We start from the raw sequence: 17997 nt of genomic DNA, 5'->3' as shown, positions 1-17997 counted from the left end.
AGAGAGAGAGCGTGAGAGAGAGGGAGAGAGGGAGGGGAGGTGGGGGGGCGAGCGAAGAGGCAGCGGCAGCGGCGGCGGCGGCAGAATGAGAGCTTCCTGGACTGCCACGCACCTCCTCCACCGCCCACAGAGCTGCTCCCTCATCACGGCGTGAGGAGACCAGGGCGAGCGAGAGGGAGAGAGAGAGAGAGAGAGAGTGCTCCCATGCTCTCCTCTTGAGCCCTGCCCGCTGGGGGTGGAGGAGGAGGAGGAGGAGGAGGAGGAGGAGACGAGCAGCTCCGGCACTCTCACACGCTGCCCCGGGAAGAAGGAGAAGGAGAAGAAGAAGAAGAAGAGGAGGAAGAGGAAGGGGAAGAAGAAGAGCTGACCGGGGAGGAGGAGGAGGAGGGAGGGAGGGAGGGAGGAGGAGGAGGGGGAGGGAAGGAGGGAGGGAGGAGGAGGGAGGCAAAACCAGGAGAGAGAGAGAGAGAGAGAGAGAGAGAGCGACAGGGAGGGGAGGGAGGGGAGGGGGGCTCCAGGAAAAAAGTGAGAGGAGGAAAAAAAAAAAGGACTGTTGAAGTCGGTGGGGGCGGGAGGGGGGGCGGGCGAGCGAGCGAGTGAGTGAGCGAGCGAGAGTGTGAGAGAAAACGTGAGCGAGCGGCAGAGGGGAGGAGAAGGAGAAGAAGAAGAAGTAGAAGAAGAGGAGGAGGAGGAGGAGGAGGAGGAGGGAAGGAAAGAAACCCGGCGAAAGGGCGAAGCTTTTGTCAGCGAGTGAGAGAGGGAAAAAACAAAAGAGGAGAAGAGAGAGAGAGAGAGAATCCACCATGTCTACAGTGAAGAGGCCAAGAGGAAGGGTAAGTGAGCTGCTCTGAGTGAGGGGGGGGCTGGGGGGAAGGAGGGGAGGGGGGCAGGGGGAGGGGCCGGCAGGAACTGAACAGCCTCCTCTGCTACTGGCTGCACCGCCGCCATCTTGAACTGCTGCTATCATTCTCTCTCTCTCTCTCTCTCTCTCTCTCTCTCTCTCTCTCTCTCTCCCCCCCCCCCCCTCTCGCTCTCTCTCTCGCTCTCTCCCCTCCCCCCCCCCCTCTGTCGCTCTCTCTCTCTCTCTCTCTCTCTCTCTCTCTCTGTCGCTGCTGCCGGCCGAGACCTCGTGGAGTCCACCCACACCCCCCACCCACTGCTGTCCCACTGTCTGCTCCCCCCCCCCCCCACCACCACCACTTCCTCTCGCTAAGCTGCTCCGGCCGTCCGACTTCAACTGTGTACAGTGCACACTCTGTGTGTGTGTGTGTGTGTGTGTGTTGTGCGTCCTCGCTACATGTGTGGAAGCTGCCGGTCACCTGACTGACTGAGAGTGTGTTGTTGTGAGAGAGTGCAGCGCCACCTATGGGTGGTGCTTGAGCAGGAGGTTGAATCACTGCAGAGCCTGGCTGACTGGCTGCTGGATGACTGGGTGCTGGTTGACTGGCTGCTGACTGGCTGCTGACTGGCTGATGACTGGCTGCTGCTGGCTGCTGGCTGACTGGCTGACTGGCTGACTAGCTGACTGACTAGCTGACTGACTAGCTGACTGGCTGACTGGCTGACTGGCTGACTAGCTGACTGACTGGCTGACTGGCTGCTGACTGACTAGCTGACTGACTAGCTGACTGGCTGATGACTGGCTGCTGCTGGCTGCTGGCTGACTGGCTGACTAGCTGACTGACTAGCTGACTGGCTGACTGACTGGCTGACTGGCTGCTGACTGACTAGCTGACTGACTAGCTGACTGGCTGACTGGGGGCCGCAGCTCTGCTTATTTATAGCCCTGCTACACACAGCTGCAGCCAGCACGCTTCCTCTGCCTGTTTTTGCTGCGTTTTATCTTTTCACCTCCACTTGTACCACCGCTGCCCCCCCCCACACACACACCCACCCACCCATCCACACCCCCACTCTGCCACCCACCCGACCGGCGGGAATGTGTTTTCTTCCTCGTCCCAATGCCGCTTTCCTGTGCCTCCGTCTTCGCTGCTACTGCTGCTCTCAAAGCAACACTTTAACACCCCCCCCTTCCTTCACATCCCCCCTCCCTCCTTCTTCACCCCCCCCCTTCTTTACCATTAACTTGAATGAGAACATTCCAGCCTGATCCAGTAATTCTCCCTTTTTTTCTTTCCGAACAGCCTCGGCAGCGGTGCACACGTGAAAATCATAATGCAGCTCTTGTGCAGCGTATGCGTGTGTGTGTGCGTGTGTGTGTGCGCGTGTGTGTGCGCGTGTGTGTGTGCGTGTGTGTGTGTGTGTGTGTGTGTGTGTGTCCCATTCTAAATGAATCCGCCAGTTATTCTACTCCCTTCCCCCCACATTGTTGGCGAGGTTCAAGCTAATTCTCTTTATTTAGCCAGCAGTGTGTGTGTGTGTGTGTGTAGGCTGGGGGGGGGGGGTGAATGGAGCCAGCTTGGCCTGGTTCATGTTAGCATAAGCAACATATTTTTAGATGAGGTCATCCCTTTATTGGGTCCTTCTCCGCCGGGCTTAAGGTTGCTTGTGTCGGCATAACTGCTGTGGCAGCATCTATTATTCATATATCATCGTGTATCAGCCGGGCTGGATTATTTATGTCCGTGAGGCTTCCTTGCAACACGAAGCCTCTTTTTTTTTTTTCTTTTGCTACCCTACTTTTCACCCTGCTGAATAGAATGGTACCAGGCAACAGCATGTCTGTCACCGGGTTGTGGGGGCGGGGAGGCGGGACCTTCACGTGGCTTCCTGGTTGGAAACACCTGCCAGACTGGTGGCTCCGCCCACCTACACAGGGTTGAACCAGTGTAGGTACAAAATCTGTCCGGGCCTACGAGATCTGTCCGGCGACTTCAGCGACGTGGCAAACTGTCATTGGCTAAGTGGTGGCCGCAAGGCTTCGACATCTGTCCGGGGGTCCGGCCACTGCCGACGACGTCACATACGGCTAGACTATTAGGACAAACTACATTGCAGTCAAACAAACCAATATAATGTGATTATATCTATCTATCTATCTATCTATCTATCTATCTATCTATCTATCTATCAGTCTATCTATCTATCAGTCTATCTATCTATCTATCTATCTGTTCGACCTCGATGTAGTGTGTCCTCATAGAGTTGCCCTAAGACTCCCAGACAGATCTCGTAGCCCGGACAGATTTGGAAGCTACACCGGAGCAGCGGTGCAGGTCCACAGACCCGCCGGCGCCTCACACGGGGGACCAACACAAGGTGCGAGCTGCGTGAGCGATCGACACGCAGCCTGCTCACCTCCTGGGAGGGGGGGGGGGGGTTTCCCTGTCCGCCAGTGACAGAAACGCGTCACAGAAAGAAGGCAGCGGCACGTTGACCTGTGATTTCACTTCACTGGGGGAGGGGGTTTCAGTGGTTTGATAGTATTTTCCCTCCGTTTAGCCTTTTGCTCCACGTGTGGAAACTGCTTTTAATTTTCTGCTTGCTGTGCGGCAAAATGGCATCTCAGTTTGCCGGCTCCATTTTCTGCGATGCTTTTATTATATCACTAATGTATAAGCCCGAGCCGTGTGACTCACTGGCTTCCGTCCCTAATGATGGCGACAAATAGCATCATCGGCACTTGTGATCTTTCTTCCACTTTCATGACTTGTTTTTTTTATTTTTATATGTTGCAGAATTTTTCTCAAGAAATCCTGCCAAGGTTTTTTTTTGGTGTATGTTTCCAAGAAATGAGAGCAACTAAAAAGATTTTTGTTATAATAATATATTGTAGAACTTGTTGAGTTACGCAGGTTAAAAAAAGACCTGTGATCTTTATTTCTGATCTCGACGCTGAACATCTCGTCTGATTCTCTCCTTCAGCCCCGGAAGAACGCTAATGGTCCCGGCGCCCAGGTGCGAGTGCTCAGTCCGCCAATGAAGAGCGGCTCGTCTTGCTCCTCCTCGTCCTCGTCATCGTCCTCGTCCTCGTCCAGCTCGTCGTCGGAGAAGAAGGCCCAGCGGCGGGCGCACCATCAGATGGAGGACAAGCAGGAGAAGGCTAACAGGATAATATCCGAGGCCATCGCCAAAGCCCGGCAGCGCGGCGAGAAGAACATCCCCAGAGTCATGAGCCCCGAGAGTTTCCCCAGCTCGTCCTCGAGCAAGACCAAGGCCCGGCGGGAGCGGCAGCACAAAGGGAACGGCAGAGCGCGGCTGAAGGTGAAGGCCGGCAGGAAGGCGGCCTGCATCGTGCCCTCCACCAAGCCCAAGCAGAAGGCCAAGATCGGGTAGGTGGCGGCTCGGCAAGCGACCGGCAACTTTGAAGTTGACGTTTTTGTTGAAATGGTCCTCGAAGCAGAGCTTTGGATGGGCCAAATACTAGAGTTCATGCATCTGGGCTCAGCTGGAGTCTCTCCCAGCGGTCATAGGGCCTAAGCAGGGTGACACCCTGGACACGTGGCAGGGACACGTAGAGACGAACACACCTACGGTCCTTTTAGAGTTTCCAATTCACCTCACATGCATGTTTTTGGACTGTGAGAGGAAGCTGGAGAACCTGGAGAGAAGCCAGCAGACACATGGAGAACGTGCAGACTCCTTACAGAAAGACCCCACAGGAGACCCTGGGACCTCCTTGCTGTGAGGTGGCCGTGCTAACCACTGCACCCAAAATACTCTAGTTATGTTTTTTGGGTTGTTTTCTTTCAAAACGAGAGTCTATATAACATGGACGAAGTGAGCAGATGAATGCAAACCACTGCCTTGAGTTTGCGCTGAAATTCGTATTAGAGTTGATGGAGAAAAGGGCAGCTGATTGAATTTTCCAGCTGCAAATCATCAGCGTAACGTCATTAGTGCGGAGCAGCTTTTCTGTAGTAGTCTGGATGAAGTGCACGCTGTATCACTCAGTGACACCGGGGGCAGCGACACGCAGCGACAGCTTTCCTCCCCCACGCTTCTTCGCTGCTTAGTTTTCCTCTTTGTTTTCTTGCACAAGTTGTGTTGTTGAACGGACAGTTCACCCAAAGTTGGAATTGCTGCTCCACCCGATGCTAACAAAGTTTCCGTTTCCAAGCCTTGGCACTGAATGCCAGGCACACGACACTGTGACCCGCTGCAGCTGTGGGAACACTTACACACCACTGTGTTCCCTGCACCTCCGTCATTTTCCTGGCAAATCTGACAAACTCTTGAAATGTTCAGTTGCCTCTCAGCGTGAATCAGCATTTGTGTGTCAGAAGTGAGAATTCCAATGCGGCTGCCTGTGTTTACGTGCCGCTGAAGTTGCTGTCTCTGAGTCAAGAGCCGCTTGTGCAAAGTCCTTGCAAAACCCAGCAGAGAAATGAGAAAATGGAGGATTTCAACATGGACGCGACGTCGCTGTAGTTGTCAGTTTGGGTCAAACTCTTGATGCTTGTCAAACTACAGATATGAATTTGAAAAAAAAACTAAAAAATCCCACATGCGGTGAAGCAGTGAGTAGCTAACGGGTGAACTTCGGTGAACTATCCCTTTAATTGTGCTGTTGTGGACGTGTTGTCTTTCATGAACGCAGCTCTCGTGAGTGCGATAGCCGGTGTGTTTTCCTCTCGACCTGCACAGTGTGCCATGCCGCTGCTGTTTGATGGTGCTCGCTCGCTCCCGGCGCCCTCCCTGCACACTCACGCTATGGGAAACGTATACGGATACGGAGCCTAGCAGCGTATCCCTAATAAGGACAAATCATTCTCTCTCGGCGCCGCTTCGCTTCATCCGCATCCATTTCTCCGGCTCGTCTGCGTAACCTTGGGCAGGCTGATAGCAAACCGCTACGTGTTAGCGAGTGCTGGCAGATAGATGTGACGCGCAGCACGATTGGTTGCTTGGGTGGGAACAACGTAGCGGATTTCTCTGAAGAAAAAAAAAAAAAAAAAGATTTCCGTGAGCCTGGGCCATTGAAAGGGAACAAAAGGTCTCATGGTGCTGCTATTTCAAGTGTTTGTTTTATAAGGCCACGTTTGCGTTTGAATCCCCTCTCGCTGCATGACCTGGTGACGCGATGAGGACTGTGTCTTTCTGCTGGGGGTCGGGTGGGGGTTGCGGGGGGGGGGGGGGGGTCCGTGATGCGGCCCTTCATTTTCAGCTGAGAGTCGGAACTGTTCAGGACGATGCTGACGTTAAGAAATCCACCATAACGCACACGTGCGGTTCTCCAGTGTGTGAATGAGTGTGTGTAGCACCTGGGGTTGCTTGTGCCTTTTCCAACCACTGAAAGCTGCTTGTGTAATGGCAGGTTGTCGCGGGGACGTTGTTTTAATAGCGGTAGAACATTTTCTGCCCGTGGTTGCCAAGATGGAAGCTCAAAGTTCAACTGAATTTACTGCACGTCATAACAATAAACTGGTCCCATTCGTTGGGGGAGGTGGGTGGAGCAAAGCAGAGGCCACATTGACATGCAGGGCCAGCGCTGCAGGGTGGATCCAGGAGGGTGGACTCTCACCTCTGCATCCTGCATGCCCACCGCTCATCCACACACACACACACACACACACACACACACACACAGACACACACACACACACACACACACACACACACGTATATGAGACGCGTATGAATCTATATATTATAGATAGGCATTTCGTGGTGAGACAGACAATATGTACACGCAAACACGCACACATGCATGTGCGTTTGTATGCAGCAGGCTTGATACAAGTGCCCTCAGTGGGAGCTGTGTGAACTGTGTGTCTGAAGAGAAGTAGGACTGGGAGTGCTTGGAGAAGAAGTCAGACCCTCCTGCTAAATGAAGCAGGTTGTCCGTCTGTCACTTCATCCCCCCGTCTGTCTCATTTCTTTTGATCTCTCTCTCTCTCCCTCTCTCTCTCTCTCTCTCTCTCTCTCTCTCTCTCCGGATGGTGTAGCGGAAATTTAAGTGCCAGCGTTTCACTCTGAATGGGACTGATGAGATTTTAGTTGTTGGAGGCCAGCGGTCAAGGACGGTGCGATCTGTCAAACTCTGACTCGCCACTTGATGGTGTTTGTGGTGTAATTCCACCCAAGAATCTTTGTCAAGGTCCCATAATAAGCAAAGCGTTTTGAAAAGGAGTAGATTTAGTCTCTCTCCTGTCGGTGAATGTGTGTCCTCCTATGTTTCCATGTACACAACCATCTGAGTTTGTCTTCTTCCAAGCAGTTGGGTTTTAGCAGAACTTCCGCTTAGACCTGGCCTAATTTTGGACGCTCTGTATGATATATGTAGTAACCTCTGATGACCAGAAAATTTGCCATTTTCTGGTGATTGATTGAATTTCTCAGATTAATTGCATTAATCGCGCAAAGCCTGTCCACTTGAATCTGGCCCTGAATCTATTTACAATATGGCAGCATTAAACATACTGGATTACCACGTGTGTAAGATATGTAATGGCTGAATAAGTAAAACGTCGTGCTGGTGAAAAGAAAAAGGTCCCTCAACGGCTTTTTGTCCACGGAAAGCCCTGCTGCCATGTTGCCGGCGTCCACCTTGGAGTGGCTGTCGTGACGCCACTGAGGATAAACAAGAGCCCAGCGTGGACGCCGAAATAAGTGGCTGGCAACTGTGCAGCGCATAGATGGATGAATAGATGAGGTGGGTAGAAGGAGATAAGAAGTGGGAGGCGGCAGATTCTGTCCTCCTTTTCAGAGTTATAAATAGAGCAATGTTTGGGAAGCAGTGAGATAATGGAGGAATCGGTGATTGTGATGTGATGCTGGCCGGCTTAGTGGGGGGGGGGGTCACTCGGCGGATGACCCCACTCTGGTCCCACTGTACCTGCCCAGATTACCTCTGAAATGAAAACACCTGGGAGGCCGAGGCCGAGAGCAGCGGTCAAAGAGCTGATTTGTCTTTCAGGGTTGGAGACTGAAAGTGGTCTTGCAGCGGCTCTGGCTGCTCACAAAACAGCCTCCGATTACACCGATCCTTGTTGCTACAAGTTAATGAGCTGCGTAACCCATTTTGTTGAGTATAAGCGTGCTTGGCCTACATACGGGGAAAGTATAAGATAAGAGTGTGCGCCACACAGCCGCTTATGGAGTTTCAAAATGGCATCAGTCAGCTACGGAGAGTTAGCGTGACGTCACGTGTTCCTTCAGTTTCAATGTCGCACTCGTTAAGTCTCGGCAAATGAACGACTTGCTCAGAAAGGACCCGGAGGTTTCCGGGAAAGCCTGCTTTTAACCTTTCTGAGGTTTTGCTTTGATCACTTTTATGAAATGCGGCCGCTGAATCTGCATGGTGGAACTTGTGTCTTCATCTTCTGAACGTTTGAGAATTGACAGAAATATCAGCAGCGTTGTGTCTGACTTGTTCTGGTCTGCAGGCCATGTGTAGGTTTACTTCCTCAAAGAGTTGTTTCCACGTGACACAGGGAGAGAAAAAAAAACAAAAAAAAAACGTGCTTCCTGGATGCCAATGCAGTCGTTTTACCGTAGATGATAAACTAAACAGGTGGTTACAGTCCATCACCCGGTGATGTTGAACAAGTTCCCAGCAAGGCCTTCACCGTACAATGTCAATCTAATAGACTTGGCTGTGGGAGTTGCCGTGCAGATGTCGCACAATGGATGAGCAGATGGAGATGTATGCTAATCAGTGGTTCCACCGCGGCTGCTGTCGCTGGGTCCGGTGGCGACGGTGAGACTGTCCCAGGTTCCTGGTAAAGTCTGAAGTTTATCGCAGGTTGCGTTCCTGTTCCACGACGAGCGGTCAGTGAACCGGTCTGACCGTACGGGGCGGGACCATCGCTTCAAGAAGACCCCCCAGATATGGTTTCTGTCACACCACTCAGGCAGATGGAGGAGAGTCAGCTGAAGTCAAGAGCCTCGCGCAAGCGTTCTCTCAGTTCATTCACAGAGGTTGCTCATATCGGTGAAAGTACGACAGTGATGGAATACGCGTTATTATTCATTGCCAGGCCGGCAGAGACATCACCACGGCAGTCGCATCGCGCTGACCTTCTTATTGCAGGCAGAATAAATAACAGTCTTTTTGGAGCTCTGGCTCGCGCGGAGGGCACCGTCTGCCGTCGCGTTCAAATTGTTGTGAAGATTATGAGATTAAGCAAAGTTTGTTTGAAGTTAAAGGATGGAAATAATTGCACTAATCCTGCCCACCACAGCCAAGCCAGGCGGCAGACGACTCCAGTCGCCGTGGCAGGGACGGAGAGGAAAGTCGGCCCTCGACAGATATTTTTAGTTTGTCCTTCTGTTCCCGACTGGGCTGCAGCAGTGTGTGTTTGATGGATCCGGTTTGATTAGTGTATCTGTTTCAGTGAAGGGAGCGTTCACGGTGTAACCAAACTGCTCTCAACCCTGAAATAGACTGAGACGAGAACTGCTAATCAGTTTGTCGAGCGTTGGAAACAGTGGCTAGCAAGGCCAAAAAAGAAACAAGACAAAAAAAAAAAAAAAAAAAGTCCTCCTCTGTTGCAGTGCAGTGTCACGCAACCAATAGTGAAAGTCAGCCACGTCTCTGTGCCTGAAGATGACGATGGGGAAAGGGGAGGAAGTCTGCTTTTCTGCTGGGAGAGAAACTATTCCAGAGTCCACCAACCTATTTTAGGAGTAGATGAGCAAATTCCACTGGACCCTGGCCAGAACCTCGTGGAAACTGTCGACACAGTTAGAAATGTGAAGCGGCTGGTGTGTGGGCCCGCCCCTAGCTCACTGTACGGAGGTGCAAAGCAGGCGTGTTTTCTTCCGCCGCGTGTTTTCTGTTGTGTTCTGATGGCGTGCCATCCCAGGACGGGATGACAGGCCCGGGGGAGAGATTAGCAGCAGGAGAATCCCGCTCATGCGCTCGCTCCTCCCTGGATTCTCCCCATCAAACATTAATGCGTCTCAGCCACTGAGGTACCATCACCCCCCCCCCACCCCTACCAGAGTCCTTGCTGTTTGAGCCTGCGTCCCGTCGTGAGGGTGTTCTCGCTGGGCTCCAGGTTCACTGTGTGTTCTGCGTGCCGGGTGTTTGCTCTTTTTGTTTTCAGTCTTCTTCAGCTGAGGACTGGGGCACTGAGATAAGACCACCCTGCTGGTTGTTTGCGCACCTGCAGGTCTGGTTCTGTGACCAGTGACTTGGCATTCTGGCGGAACCCCTCTGGCTGCCGTTTGACTGCTACTGGGCCCAGCACGTGGTTACGCTGCCGGTGAGATGACAGCCGTCCATCCGTTTGGCAAAGCAAACGATCGGGTCGCACCATCACATAGAAAAGCTGTCAGACCGAAGATAGACCTTCATGGAAACAGATGATTAAAATATGGACCTGCAAGTTGCTATGATAGGGCGATAATAAACATGACTCATATCTCATACCCCCCGCCCCCCTCTGTTTTTTAGTTGATGGGTTTTTTTCTTGGCTTTTTAAGCGCTTCAGGAGAACTTCTGATCCCGGCCCACTCAGGAAAATGCACCAGCGTCAGGCTGTTCTCTTTCTCAAATGATTCTATATTTGATTTTTTTTTGTTGACCTTGACTTTGTTACAAAAAAATAAATAGGTCGATATGAGGTCAGATCCCTGTAATAGAGTGTGATGAAAACGGACGTGTTCGGATCACTGACTAAACTTGTTGTAGCTTACTTAGCTTAGCAGCGGCAGCCTGTTTGATTGGGGAAGTTGTTGCAGAATCTAATGCAACACCAAACTAAGGACAGAGAGTGAAGAGGTGAAGGTCGGCTTGGGTCACTGGGTTGACCCAAGCTGGAAGAATCTTCTGATTGATTGACTGAGATGAGTCCTGATGGACGTCCTCCATACAAACGGCTCCGGTGCTGGGGTGTCACCTGTCTCTGGTTAGTGTGACCTACTGGGGTGGGGGGTGGGGTGGGGGGGGGGAGACTCCCCACTGTGATTGTAGCTGAGAGTGTCTGCCTGTCAGAGGAGGACACAGTGGGGTTAGAAGCAGCGATGGGGAACCAGTCGCACACGCCGCTCCCCCTGGTGACTGTGCTCTGGTTCACTGCAAGGCCAGACTGTCCTGCAAAGCAGAGTCTGCATGTGGCACTGCATCCCTTCACCAAGGTCTCCTAACAATCACGCACAGCGCCAGTTCATCAGTCAACTGCTCACATTTCCACCTGGGGAAGTTCCACCCTTGCTCCTTCTGTTTTGTACACTTTTCAAAATAGTACAATCAGCACCTCACCTCTCCCAGACCAGCCCGGTGCTTGGCCCCTCCCTCCTGACGCAGACTCACGGTTGCCTTGCAGGCTGTAAACAGAGGGTTAAATATGCGTCCTAACCGGAATCTGTAGTTTTCTCTGCTCGTTTGCTTTTGGGTGATTGCTCAGAATCTGAGGCTTCTCAGCCGGGTCAGATATTTCAAAATGAAGGTCTGAAAATGGGATAGAATTGTACCATCAGCAGTTCTGAGACGACAGATAGAAGACTCGTGGATATTGCTCTTAGTCAGTCCTCTGTGGTTCTCACCCCTTGCGCTAAATGTTTGCAAAAGAATGCATTCAAAACACACATCAGCTGAGATTGGTTGGAGCGCACCACAGACCCTGAGGGACGGGGCTGATGTTGCTTCACTCGGACAAAATTATACAGAGACCTCGGAACATTGGATGCACTACACAGATCAGCCAGCCACACAACTAATGCAAAGCAGTGGAATCCCCAGGAGAGGCCATTCACAGAGGCTCTGGAAGGAAGCCAGGTCACAGTGCAACGGCCCCCTAGTGTTCAAGGGCTCTCGTACATTTTGGGAGGTCATCCACGGCTCATCGCCAGCCGTCTCATTCCCCTCCAAGACGGAGCTGAACTTGTTCGTTCGAGTCCGTTCACAGCTGGAAGGTCCAGGGCTTAATCCTAATAGCAAGGAGAACCGCTCACAGGGGAAACTCATTTGAAACTTTTTCTCTGTTCTCTGTTTTCGCTGCTCACTGTGGACGGCAGCAGCAGTGTGCTTGAAAACAATGCTTTTTTTTTTTTCTTGCTTTTTTTTTTCCGTTTAGCCAGAAAACAGTTTTTATGATATTTTTGTGGGATTTAAAAGCCTGATGTTTCTTGTAATGCTAAGAAAGCCTTCTCAAAGTGCTAATATTAACCCCTGGTTTATTATGGTGTCAGAATGCTCTTGTGTTGTTCCCTTTACTAACTGTGAAGTCTGTGAACTCATCCAAGTCTCACCTGCTCTTTATGTAGCTGCAACTGCTTCGCAATAGGAAATGAAACCACAGTCTGTGATTTTTTTCAAGCTCTATGTTATGTCAGTGTATTTTTTCATTCCGTTTGGCACCAGCAGATCCCAGTAGCAGCGGCTGAATGTTGCTCAGTGGACCTTTAAATTTGAACAAATTACCTTCCTTGTGTGTGTGTCCCCCCCAACCCCCAATTCTTTCTGAAAGCCTGTCTGACCTACATGTCATCAAATTATTTACCTTCATAATCAGCCCTACATGAGGCCATAATTCTTTTACAGTTCAGACTCCGAGCCGATCACGGCTCCGTGCAAACGTGGACTTTGCCTTTTTCTTGTTCCTTGCGTGCAGCCGACCCGCTGAAAAGAGAAACCTTCCATCGCGGCTTGACGGAAAGCTCTGCGCAGCTCATCCCACGCTCCCTCCACCCCATTTTTATTTTTCAGTTCCCCCTCCCCCAACCACATACAACCCCCACCCCCCGTCCCCCCGCCCCCTCATCTCCCCCTCCCCCTCCCCCCAACCCCACCCCACCCTCAGAAATAAATTTGGCTCTCCCAGCAACCTCAAAGCCGTGCAGGCACCCAGCGCTTCCAGTTAGCGGCGCGGGGCTCTGATATGATTACAAAGCAGCAGGGTGGCAGGAAAATATCAAAACAAAATGGAGCTCCTGAGATCAATTACATGATAGAAAATGGAGGTTTAACTGCGGCGCATACGTAGCGGCCGCTCGCATTGTAGCGCCGGCCTGCGCGCTGTGCAGCCTCCCCCAGTAGTAAAGCTGCTGTTCAATTCAACTCTTTTTGTTTTTGGTCAAATTCGTCGCTCTGTGTGCGTTTATTTTTGCAAGTCCGCCATGCGAGTTGCGCTCAGGCAAAAGCGCATCTGTGTGTGTGTGTGTGTGTGTGTGTGCCTACAGTAGGCAGAAATCCCCCGCGTTGCCATGTGCACTGTGCTGATACAGTGTTTGTCTTTGAGAACGAGGGGCGGGTGAGGTGGGGGAGGGGGAGGGTGGGGGTGGGAGGTGCTGCTGCTGCTGCTGCTGCTGTTGCTGCTGCTGCTGCTGCTGGAGGCGTCCTTGCTGCTGTTTCCAGTTGCGTGTCGTGCGGGGCCTGCGATTACAGCCTCTGTTCGTAAGAATGGGGGATTTCCTGACGACGAAACCGGTCGCAGCGCCTCAATTAGCCCCCCTCCCAGCACGTCACACGCACACACACACACACACACACACACACAGACACAGTTGAGTGATGAGCACAAAGTGACTCAGCCACACGTGGACTGGTTGGAGGTGGATTCCCTGGTCGGTCTTGACGCTGCAGCCTCGGTCGCGTCTCCATTCTGTCCCACTCTGCCGTCCGTCTCGCTCTCTGGCAGACAGACGTGCACACACCCGGTGGCGCTAAGCCAAGTAGGGCAGGACGACGCTGGTGGGGGTGGTGGGGCTTATTTGGCACGGTGGAAGGATGCTCGCCAGGCAGGCAGGCCGTAACTCTCCGCCTGCAACCGGTGGTGGAGGCGTCGCTGGGACGGTTCTGTAGTGTCAGACCGGGACGGCGGGGGTCCAATTTGAAGGCAAGATTATGTCTGCAGGGCGGCCTCTTTAAATCCTGGCGGGGAGGCTCATAAATCATTGCTCGTCTGCCACTGCTGTTTGCAACTGCAGGCTCAAGTATTTTCCCTTTATGGCCGATTGTGGGGAATAGTTGAGCCTGCAGAGGAATGAATGTGATGCCTGATGGAAAGTTAAATAGGAAATATGACACAGGCCCCTCCCACAATACTACTACTGCTAATCCTAGTACTACTCCAGCTCCAACAGTAATTATTACTTTAATTATTAACTACTTTAATTTATTATCATTATTATTATTATTATTATTATTATTATTATTATTATTATGAAATTGAAGTAGCTCATGTATTGACCTCACCTGTGGATAATGCCAATGAATTCAATACATATGTCATCGCTAACAAAGCATAGCTGACCAGCTAACCAACATCTGTGTTGCCTGCGAGTGCTTGTCTCCACCTGATAAATGATGTCGCGTTGCATCACCCAAGTTTGCATGTGTTTTCCTGTATTGGCACCTGTTTGGGAGAGAGAGAGAGAGAGAGAGAGAGAGAGAGAGAGAGAGAGAGAGAGAGAGAGAGAGAGAGAGAGAGAGAGAGAGAGAGAGAGAGAGAGAGAGAGAGAGAGAGAGAGAGAGAGAGAGAGAGAGAGAGAGAGAGAGAGAGAGAGAGACTGTTGTCGAGCAGAAAGCCCTGGATGTGTTGTCAGTGGGGGGGGGCTGAGAGCCGCCAGTGTGCTGTAGTGGGGCGGCCAGCACGCTGAATACTTGGAATAAAATGTGCTATTATTAATATAATATTTCCTGAATATTATACCGCTGAGGCTTCCCATTTGTGGGTCAGACTGCGGCGTCGGCCCTGTTAGCTGCCGAGCTGCGGCCTGGTAGTGCGACACTGTCATTCTGCACGGATTCTTGTCCCAGGCCAGCATGCATTTATCCCAGGAAGAACATTGTGTGTACTCCCATTCAGCTGCTCCTCACTGTTTGTTTTTCCATTAGCGTGCTCGTCACTCCTGGTTTGTGCTTCTGTCTGTGTGTCACACTGACTTGGCACATTCTGCCCTCGCTCCCTCCATGCATGCTGTGTCAGTGGACCAATATTGTGTTGTTGTTGTTGTTTTAGATACAGGAAGTGATGTCACAATGGAGATCACCGCCCACATTGCCAAACATGCTCTCGAGGGCGTGTTGCATGGCAACCATAGCATGTCGTTGTCGAGAGGATTCGTGAAACGTAATGTCATCGTTCCGGGGTGGCGGTGGTTTGATCTGGAATCTCAATGTATGGAGATTCTGCTGCTTTCTCTACCGTCTCACCAAATGTCTTTGATTCTAATGAACACTTGGTTGATGGCAGGGCGGCTGGATTTTGGCTGAAGCGTTAGTATTTTTAGGCACACATTGGTATTAATCTTTACGGACACAGAAACGGCACAACAGACAATAGAATTTATAGGATGCTGAAACGCAGGTGAAAATGAAACCGTGAAGCCAACGAGATGTCTCAGACGGAACTAAGCCGGGTCAGTAGATGCAATCATTTGGGGGTAGGTAAACTCGCAGACTGGCCTCTCTTTTCCCAGTAGCTGGAATTAGACGTCCTGGCCTGTGGTCCAGTGCAAAACAGCTGTCACCTCCGCTCGCTGCAGAAGATAGCGCCCGGCGTGGGAATGTGTTCCCACCCTTGGCATGATTGGCACGCAGGGACGTCCCTGCCACGAGACACCTGCGAACGCAGCACTCTGCCTCCCTGTCCTTGCGTGCGTTTGTGTGCCTGCTGCTTGTTTGCCTCGGTGAGAAGTCGGTGTCGGTGCACGGCCACGTCAGATATTGGGCGCCTGTGGCTTGGAAGCGATAACGCATGTGGAGAGGCACGAGATATGAAGCGCCTGCATTTGTGGTGAGAGTGTATACGCAGAAAAGGTCGGAGAAATAATATGCGACTACTGTTGAGAGAGAGAGAGAGAGAGAGAGAGAGAGAGAGAACAAGCTCACGTCTTTTCATTCAGCAATCTGCTGCTCTCTGGGGTTCCGCGTGTGATCGAATCTCAGCAGTCTGTCTCTGTACATTAGGCCACGGTGAGAATCAACACTCTGCAACAAAAAAAAAAGGAGGAAAAAAAAAAAGGGTTGGGGGAAGCAGCGTTTGCTTAAAGGGAAAATATTTTCCGGATAACGATCAAATGAAGTCCGCCTGAATCTGCAGACAAAGAGGGAGCTTTAGGAGAGCAGAGAATTCCTGACTTCATAAACTCGGGCGGCTGCCATTATGAGCACGTTCGAGCGTGTAAGCATTTCCCTGCCAGTTTTCATCCCTTCCCCACTCTGCGGCAGGTTGCAGTCAGAAAAGAAAAAAAAGAAAAAGAAATGCTGCTCCATTGGGCTTTGACACTGAAAGCATAGAATGCCTTTACAGCAGCCCTACATCCACAGGTGAAAATGCTTGGCTGTTTTAACTTTGTGTTCAAAGAAAACTTAATTTGAAAAAAAAAATAATAATAATAATAATTGCCTTTGTGTCCCCTTTTCTGCACATTTTCATTTTCTTTTAATTTATAAAGGATAGCTAACCTCTGTCACACCCTGCACTGGGTCAGTGCGCGCTAAACTGCTGATTTGCGGGTGTGTGTGTTTTTTTATTTATTTATTTATTTATTTTTATTATAAATCCCGTGTTTGGATATGGGTGTGAAACATAACATGCGGGTCGGATCGCGGGTTTTAGATAAACACGTCAACATTTTTGAAAAAAGCTAATACAAAAAAAAAAAAAAGAAAAAGGAAACTAATTCGGTCATTATTTACTCTCCGACGATCGCTTCCGCTTTTTCTCAACGGCCATTGGCTCAGCCGTTTAAAGGCGTTCCACCTCCTAATAACACAGCTTGTGATTAGACGAGAGAATCAACACGGCTGCCACCGTCGACTCGTGCAATTTCCAAAACAGTAATAATCATTTGAATATTTCAGAAATGCGAGAATAAGACGTACAGCTTCCACTTGGTCACTTTGCTCACGCGTTTCCCCGATGGATAAATGTTCGCCTCGGTGGATTCTTAAAACACGTTGCGCGAGTCGCGTCGCGTAACCGCTGAACGTTTGGACAGAAAGTCCACTGTTACACCCGTAAAGTTTCTGCACATAGATTAAACTTTACAAACGTGTGCTTTGACACCGACGTGGTTTGGACCCGTGCAGGACTCTGCTGCACGTCAAACAAACCTCTGACGTGGGGTAGGATTCGCAGTGATTGTAAAGCCTGTCTTCACGGAATCTGTAGCCGGAGGCATTTACACCGGAAACATCCAGTGTCCAAAATGTGAATAAATAAATAATTAAATAGATGAATAGCGTCCCAGTAGCCATAATAAGAACACACGCGGTTGCAGTTTGAAGAAGACATTTTTCTTTGCGGTATGCCGCCACTTAATTAGCACGGACAATCGTGTGTTATCTGTAGGTGTTTATGAACATGTCCAACTTTGCTGGGTTGTAGCTATTTTTAATCCTTGGGTCTATTTTAGAACTTGTGAAATGGCCCCGGAAATCATGAGTGTGAGATTTTCATTTTCTACTTCAAGTATCTCTCTCTCTCTCTCTCTCTCTCTCTCTCTCTCTCTCTCTCTCTCTCTCTCTCTCTCTCTCTCTCTCTCTCTCTCTCTCCCCTCCATTTCATCACAGTGTGTTTCTCTCCCCCCCTCTCTTCTGCAGGAAAATCGTCATCAAGATTGGAAAGAAGAAAAAACGAAAGCCGGAGTCCTCGGAGGAGGAGTCGGATGACGACCCACCGCCTCGACACTCTTTGAAAGATGTGGACTCTGTAAGGGCCAACACACACACACACACACACACACACACACACACACACACACACACACACACACACACACACACACACACAGAGTAGCTGTGTGTTAGGTAGCAGGGTGTTTTGCATCTTCAGAAAAACATTGGCTTTTGGAAAAGGGAAAATTATGCAAATTGTAAACAAGAGAAAACCACTGCATACTGTACTGGCTTTGGTGACATTCATACCGTCGGCACTTTGGAGCGTGCAGAGGAGAAGCAGTGGGTGTTTGTCACGCGTGCGCTCTTATCTGCACGGATGACAAAGGCATCGTGGACACAGCAGGCACAATGCACTCAAATCAGCCGCTTGAGCCAAAGACTTTCAGGACAACACATATTCGTATCTTTGTTCCGAACACACAGGTATATACCGTCTATTGTAACACCACAGCTGCTTTCACTAAAGCAGCTCTGTGTGAAAATATAATAACCTGAGGTACTAAATCCAAAGTTGTGAAGTG

General features: G+C 50.7%; 1 protein-coding gene across 6 annotated transcripts in view; it reads left to right on the top strand.

Moving 5' to 3' along the window:
- Nucleotides 1–17997, top strand: part of LOC142880099 (chromodomain-helicase-DNA-binding protein 9-like) — a 71983-nt gene that overhangs the window by 22216 nt on the left and 31770 nt on the right. For 5 of the 6 annotated variants that reach the window (XM_076013757.1, XM_076013756.1, XM_076013755.1 and 2 more), the window contains 2 exons: nucleotides 3826–4232; nucleotides 17399–17507. In XM_076013757.1, the coding sequence (XP_075869872.1) occupies nucleotides 3826–4232; nucleotides 17399–17507 (516 nt within the window). Of the gene's footprint in view, nucleotides 1–578; nucleotides 834–3825; nucleotides 4233–17398; nucleotides 17508–17997 lie in introns of those variants that run through there. The other variant, XM_076013758.1, reaches the window with a different exon arrangement.

Source organism: Nelusetta ayraudi, unplaced genomic scaffold (assembly GCF_046127955.1).
Source record: "Nelusetta ayraudi isolate G7.1 ecotype Tasmania unplaced genomic scaffold, CSIRO-AGI_Nayr_v1 ptg000157l, whole genome shotgun sequence".
Classification (NCBI taxonomy): Eukaryota; Metazoa; Chordata; class Actinopteri; order Tetraodontiformes; family Monacanthidae; genus Nelusetta; species Nelusetta ayraudi.
This window is presented reverse-complemented; position numbering and strand designations above follow the sequence as displayed.